This window comes from Sinocyclocheilus grahami, unplaced genomic scaffold (assembly GCF_001515645.1).
Source record: "Sinocyclocheilus grahami isolate Dianchi unplaced genomic scaffold, SAMN03320097.WGS_v1.1 scaffold211.1, whole genome shotgun sequence".
NCBI lineage: Eukaryota > Metazoa > Chordata > Actinopteri > Cypriniformes > Cyprinidae > Sinocyclocheilus > Sinocyclocheilus grahami.
Genome location: NW_015505390.1, coordinates 36,474 through 44,216, shown reverse-complemented (window position 1 = coordinate 44,216; position 7,743 = coordinate 36,474). Strand labels below are relative to the sequence as shown.

At 36.8% G+C, this 7,743-nt stretch overlaps 1 protein-coding gene across 1 annotated transcript in view; it reads left to right on the top strand.

Moving 5' to 3' along the window:
* Positions 1–6,429, top strand: part of LOC107595952 (transmembrane protein 132C-like) — a gene marked incomplete at its 3' end in the record, with an annotated part of 201,144 nt that extends 194,715 nt beyond the window's left edge. Inside the window, exon 3 of the mRNA XM_016286553.1 lies at positions 6,289–6,429. Within this exon, the coding sequence (XP_016142039.1) occupies positions 6,289–6,429 (141 nt within the window). The remainder of the gene's footprint in view (positions 1–6,288) is intronic.
* Between the last annotated feature and the right edge of the window lie 1,314 nt (positions 6,430–7,743).

Sequence of the window (7,743 nt, the reverse complement as noted above, 5' to 3'; positions counted from 1 at the left end):
ATTAGGGCTGTCATCGTTAACGCGTTAACGCATGCAATTAATTTTACAATCCTTAATGCATTAAAATAATTTAACGCAATTAACACAAAATTACTGACAATTACACAATTTCTTTTCTAACCCTTTAACCCAATTTTGCTTCTCTGCTTGCGATCAGATCATTTTAAGCTGCTAAACTCTGGGAAATTTTTCAGTCCAGTGATCCAGTAAGTGAATGCATTCAAACAATCCGTTCAAAACAGCGCTAATATAAAGGAAACCAGGCTGATTACATCAGAGATTGCAGAGAGAACAGAGACTTGCATTGCGTTTTCAGTGAATTATTCATTCCAGCGTGTTTCGCTTTTAAACACGAGCTCTGTCATATTCTGTGATTGTCTCTGAAGAGCGTGAGCCCTAACACGTCGTGCTGTGTGTGAAGTACAGACTGAATGGATTGTCAAAACATCCCACCTCTGTATGGTCAGGTGAGACGCAAACTACGTTTTCTTGACTGGATAACCAGTCTCGCTAGTAAAGTTTTGATGGATGAAGACTGCAATCAAGGTAAAGACGATTGCGGTGGTGTACAGGAGTCGTACAGTAAGCACACGTGAGTCCGTTATAATAATGCATGTATGAGTGCTCTTGACGCACTGATCGCACATTGTATTTATGCACAGGCAGACATTTCCATACATTCACGTTGTTTCCACACACATTCACGATAATGTTTTGATTTGTCATGTTTATGTTGCTGTGTTTAGTTATACTGAATGGATCCGTGTACTGTAGTCGATATATGCAGTCAGCAGGCGGTTGGTTTAGGGTTTTTTGGCGTCTCCATGTGGTCCTGTTCGGTATCGCAACTTGACTTCTCTAAAATGTAAAAAAAGCTCTTTGCTGTTGCACTGTACACAGGCTACTATACAATTATTTTTTTTCTTTCATATGTGCTTAGATTTTTGAGAATCACCCTTCAATCTTTTGGTTTACTTTGCTGAATATAGCAAATGATGACAAAATAAACATCTGAAACAAGATAAATGGTCTATGCTTAATTTCATGAAGTGTGTGATTAATCGTGATTAATCACAGAAAAAGGGTGATTAATTAGATAAAAATGTTTAATCTATTGACAGCCCTAATACAGTATATACAGTGGGTACGGAAAGTATTCAGACCCGCTTAAATTTTTCACTCTTTGTTATATTGCAGCCATTTGCTAAAATCATTTAAGTAATTTTTTTTTCCTTATTAATGTACACACAGCACCCCATGACAACATTTTTTTTAACTTTCCGCGCAGCTCCGCTTCCGAAGATGCATGAGTTCATCTCAAAGCGACTCTAGCCGAACATGCATGTCTGTGCCAGCATTTGTGTGAAACAAGCAGTTAGGTGTTAAGGGTCCACTGTTGCACACGTGCCACAGTATCGATACAGGGCCAGCTGTATCAATACTCGTATCGTCACATTTGCATAAAGGTGCAAATGTGGCCACGTCAGCTGCTAGATGCTAAGATTATTAACACCAACCGATATTATACAGAAAATCTCTTGCTTAGAATGGGTGACGTTCGATTGTGTCCCACTCTTTGTGCGGTCCGTCCTCACTCTAAATGCAAAATGACACCAAGCTGAAACTCACTGTTCTCTATCACACACTCACACACATACAATGACATGGCTGTTTGTTTTTGTGCTAAGGTTGTGTTGCCCTTTACACCACGATCTGCAAACTCATCTCCAACCGATAAGTTGCCAGACAAACCCTGCTAATTCACCTGTGTAATCCACCATGTGTGTTTGTTTATGTGTGAGCGTTTAGTCTTGGGATAGTGGATTGATTTAGAAGGGTAAACTCCCTGATCTGAGTCCCCAGTTAATTAAATGCCAATTGGATTGGCCTGCAGACCTGAATGCTTCCTGTGCGGTGTCCACTCTTACACACACACAAATACATGACCTTTCTCGTTGCTATGCTCACCACCAAAGTGCTTTTCCATTGTGGTCTTGAGAACCAAAATATCAATTGGCTTCACCACCATATTTATGTGCATGTGTGTTTTCTGGTAAATGATGCAGTGACGGTCAATTTGTGTTCTTTAAAAATGCAGCTGTACTATGGCAGAACATGCCACGTGACTTCTGTATTAGAAACCATGTGATCACTGGCCTGAGATATATTACATTAACATTTATTCATTTGGCAGACACCCCCTGGAGCATCTTGGTGCCTTGTTCAAGGACACAATGGTGGATGATTTAACAGTTTTTCGAGTTTGAACCTACAACCTTTTAGTTAATTTAGAATCAGATTTTATTAATGACATAACTGTATACATATGCTAATGCTTTTTCAAACATGCTCGAAATGTAACATTTTTTTGTAGTTGTTACACAATAGCTGAGTAGTTACGTAAGAGTTGAGCAGCAGCTGTGTTGTGACTCTATGGAAGCAGGCTATTTTACCCAGATGTTCCTGTTCTCAAAAGATCCTAAAACAAGAGGCTTAAAAGCAGAAAAATATGCCTCTTTTGAGAAGAGTTGTTTGTTTATGGAACGTTTGGAAATTACTCTGATTACAAGTTTTCAGAATTTAAAGAGTTGATTCCAAATAAATCGATTCTTGATTCTTAACAAAACTAGGAGGCAATTTAAGTTGTTATTTTAAAGGAATTGCTTTATTTACTCACCCTAAGGCCATCTAAGATATAGATAATTAGTTCTTTATTAGAACAGATGTGGGGAAATTTAATCACTTGCTCACCAATTGAAAAAAGAGTTGATAAAAACATCACAATATTCCACAAGTAATCCACATGACTCCAGTCCATCGGTTAACATCTTGAGAAGTGAAAAGCTGCATCTTAATTATAGATTTGTTTCTTACAAATGTTGCTTCACAAGATATTAATTGATGGACTGGAGTCATGTGGATTACTTTTGGATTGTGATGCTTTTATAAGCTGTTTGGACTCTCATTCTGATGGCACCCATTCACTGCAGAGGATCCATTGGTGAGCAAGTGATGCAATGAAATATTTCTTCAAATCGGTTCCGATGCAAAAACAAACTACATTTTGGATGGCCTGAGGGTGAGTAAATATTCGGCATGTCTTCTTTTTTGGTGAACTATTCTATTAAACAGTGCAAAAGTCTAATTTACAGTATTATGATTGATATTATAAATCAAAATTGATGATCTGTTAAGTGTATGATTCATTGACTTAGGTGGGCGCCTCCTGCTGTTGCAATGATGTAACATATAGAAAGAGTCACTCAATAAATCAGTAAATGAGTCTTTTTGTTGAGCAGAATCAAAAGATTTGAGTCACTGGAATAAATCAAAATACTCCCAGCTAGCTGATAATTCTCTTCTGGGATGTGTGGTAGTTTTGATAATCAAGATAATCTCTTAGTCATTTCACACTGAACATTTAAAGTTGACTTTCGATCCCCAGTGTCTCGGGAAGCATAGAATCAATTCTTTGTTGGAGTAAAGAACTCATGCAGCTCAATGGCTAATCCACATATATTGTAGTGAATAAGTAGTTGCATTTATATATTTCTCAAGCTCAAGGTTACTTCACAATAAGAATATGACATTGAACCATTATAAGTTTGTAACTGACATACAACTTTTTCCCATTCACATCTTTAGAAAAAATAGCAGTTGTTTTGATGTTTTTGAATGGACTACTTAGGAATATTTCTACATTTTTGAATGTGGTAATATATTCAGATTTTGTATTGTGGGATAGCCAGTTAAAGTGATGGACAATTCTATGTCAGAGGAATAAAAACAGGAATAAAAATAGCAGTAGCACTACTGTACTATATTTACAACCTCTTTTAGTCAATTGTGTACATGTTGCCAGTTGAATTGTCAACAAGGTGTTTTTTAATGTTTGGAAGAAAGACACTTTATTGTTCTATTCCTCTTTTAAGTCATGGATACAGAGGTGTAATTAATTATGTGGAGAACAGAGCACAGTCATATGTTTACTTCTAATGAATCTCTGTCTCTGGGCATTAAAGGTCATGTTCTTTTACCACAGTAACCTATTTACATCACCTGCTTTCTGTTCACAAATATGAGGTGGCTAGGCAACATAAATCTGTTTCAGGAACTAAGGCTAAACTAATATCTCTGTGTGAGAAAAAAGACAGATATACTTTGTAATGTTCTTTGCTGTTCAGGTATAATATCAAGCAACTTGGCCAGTTGTTTTGTTTACTTTTGCCCCACTAATGGCAATAGTACTAAAGTAAGTCTCAATACCACACCATCTTTCGATTTTAAAGCTGTACATTTATTTGTTTATTTAACTTTAATTTATTTGCAACTCTGTGTAGTAGGGCTGCACGATATATCGAAATTATCGAAATATCGCAAAAAGCATATAGCAAGGCCGTGCGATATCTGAATCCTTTTAATAATAGACTACTTAAAGCAAAACGTTGCAAAAGGTCAAAGTTTTAGTTCGACGCATATAGCAGAGAATTGCTTGACATTAAAAAGAGTTAAGTGCAATAAGTTTCAGAAAACAACTCTTTGCCGTCTCGTCTTGCTGTCTGACTCACACCTGACACACACACACACACACACATAGAGACGTGTTTCAGGCGCGTGAACACCGAGTTAATTCGTCTTTCGCATCTCCTCCTTATGTTTGAACAGACACATACACACAGAATTATGTCAATAGGACCCGTCTCGACGATCATTCTCGTAAACGCAGTCGGTTATGTTTTAAATGAATGGAAACAGCTGAGAAAGATATCGGATGTGTATCATTATACTAGATCCGTGCAGTCGGATTTAAAGAGACAGCAGCCTATAAATACGTGCTGCTGAATATGACACTAATGTTAATAAAACAACAAAACAGCTATAACAAAGATCAATCTAAATTTAATTCATACTGTGAACACTATGCAGTGTTATTTTACACGTAATTATTACATTTCTGTACCTGATTACTACCGTTTATATTATCTATGCTTGTAAATTGTGTATTTCTTTTTTTCTTTCTTTTTTTTACTGACTGTTCACTTGCCTTTAATCATGTTTGAACTTTCTCAGACTATAGTTTTTGCTGTGGTATGAAGAAGTACTTAAAGTGTATGGAAAGCAAAGTTACAATGATATAAAATTAGTGTCATTAATTTTTTTGGTTTGCATGTTACTGTATGTACTGATGTTAAAATGACATTTTCTGATTTGTGACATTAATTTTTATGTAATGCTAAAACACTGCTGGTCACTTTCAGAAGTTATAGTGATTCTTTCTTTTCCAAGAAAGAATGTGAAACAAATTGGTTATATCATTTTAATTTTTAAATATTTTAAAATATAATTGAAATCGATTTTACACACGTTAAGCAATATCGTATCGAATATCGCATTTTTTAACAAGGTATCGCATATCGCATTTTTCTTCAATATCGCACAGCCCTACTCTGTAGGTCATTTCAGTACAGCTTTTAAACTAAAGTCTGAGGAGACCAAACTCAGAAAAAAGAGGACTGATCTTTTTAACAGTACTCATACAGTAATCATGAATCAAGATTAGTCTCTCTTGTTTGCATTTTGATTGGAAAATCCTTACTGTCCTCAGCCAAAGCACTAACAACAGACTCTGAATAAATAGTAATGCCAGACCATGAAAATAGAGTGAGAGAGCCACTGAGGAAAGCTTGCAGTGTTCTTTAAGTTAGGAAATCTCACCTCTGATCTTTCCAAGGCCATTGAAAGGCAGATATAGTGACTTCTCTGTGTGTGTGTGTGTGTGTTAATAAAGTCTGCAGTGTCTTGCCAAGGTGATGACTAGATGAGTCAGCAGACAAGTCCAGAGGACAGAGATTTATCAATAAAAAATGCACATATCCTCATCCACATATTACTATATACTTGTATACGGTATACTTTCTAAAGTACATAAATGTACACCAGAACAGCAGTGTTTAATATGCATTAGCTAACTAATGTATTAGCCATTTTATTCCACAGAGCTGTACTAACACTGTAAAACTCTTGAAAAAGTGTGATATACACCCCCATGTGGTTGCATTTCTAAAATTGGATGTAGAATTAAGACTAAATATTAATGTGAGTCACCTGCTAGGGATTTTATACATGGTAGTAGCTGATTATTTATTAAACAGGTAATAAAAAAGCAATTTTCTAAATTAAAAACAAAAAAGTGTGTTTGAGCATGATATGTATGAAGTTATGTTAAGTGAATAAGTTTATGGGTGTGTTGTTTAGAGTGTTCAAATCCTGTGTTCTTGATTTCCTTAGAGTCCAGTATGGGCAAGGCATTAATTTCATGGTGGTAAAGCCCAGTAATCTGGCAGCGTGGGAAATCAAGCAAGAAGTAGTGCCTGGCTCCTCCTCCCTGTCCATGTTCTGCCAGAGGAAGGCCAGCTCCACCAATGAGAAGTAAGTACCATTATGATGTCAATCACTGCTTACTCTACAAAAGGGGTCTCCAAACTCGGTCCTGGAGGGCCGGTGTCCTGCAGAGTTTAGCTTCAACCCTAATTAAACACACCTGAACCAGCTAATTAAGAAAACTTGCTTAATTGACCATATGCATGGAACGTTCTTTAGAACTTCAGGCATAAAGATAAGCCAGCTCGTAAACTTCCGGTGAAGCTCATTTGATGTTGTGATATATAGGTAGAGACTCTTGAGACCCTCCAGAAACCTCTGACAGAAATCTCTCCTGCCTCGTTCTTGTCAGAAACTGAGCAACAAAATAATTGCAACACCGTAAATAATGATAGCGGCATTAACATACAGTTTCATGTTATTGAACAACATTTAACAACATATAATTTTATATGCCAAGCCTGGTAATCCTAGGAGAGTACCTAGACACGTAATTGTACATTTAAATGCTGACAACTAAACAACTGCTTAGGCTAAACTTAGCTAGCTAGCGATGCTATCTCGTAAACAACATCATAATGGTATTCTTGATAATCAATAACTTACCTTCATAGTCATGAACACATTTTTAAAACACATAATATTTTAAAGCCAACTCTACAGCTGTGCAGTAAAAGTCACTTTAAAAGTCACAGGGCGCATTCAAGACGCGAAAGAAATGCCCACTGCTATGATTGGCTAACAGTTTCGCTTATTAAAATAACAGATGGACGCTGCTTTGACGTACTCTGAAAACAACATGGGTAATTTGGGTTAAAAACTCATAAATGCTCAGTATATATCAAACGGTCTGGAAAAGACAATGCAGTAGTGGTAAAAGCATGTTTACTCACACTTATGTGTTGCGACATTACTGTTGGATCCACTCTAGGCAGACTCAGCACTGCATCATCCTTTACTTTCAGGCTCTCTGAAAAGCCTGCATCATACACTGTCTAGTTTAAAAAATGCATTCGTAGCAAAGCAAAGCAAACAAACAAACAAACAGTGTTTCACTGACACGATCTGGAGGTCTTTGCTAATTTTATCCCGTGTTTACACCGGACGCGAGCGGCGCAATGTGACTATAGACAACAGAATTATTACATTTTACAATTATTATACATAGAAGTATTCTGTCTACACTGGATGCGGCACGGTGTGTCACAACAAATCCCTGACAGTAAACTGATGTCCCGCTCTATTTCTGACATACAAACATGTATCAGTGGGTGGAGCTAAAGAGCCAGTGATGTAGAAGCAGGCATTGATTTCCTGCGGAGGTGGTGCTTTGTCACACTATTATGTCATAAAGTGGCACAT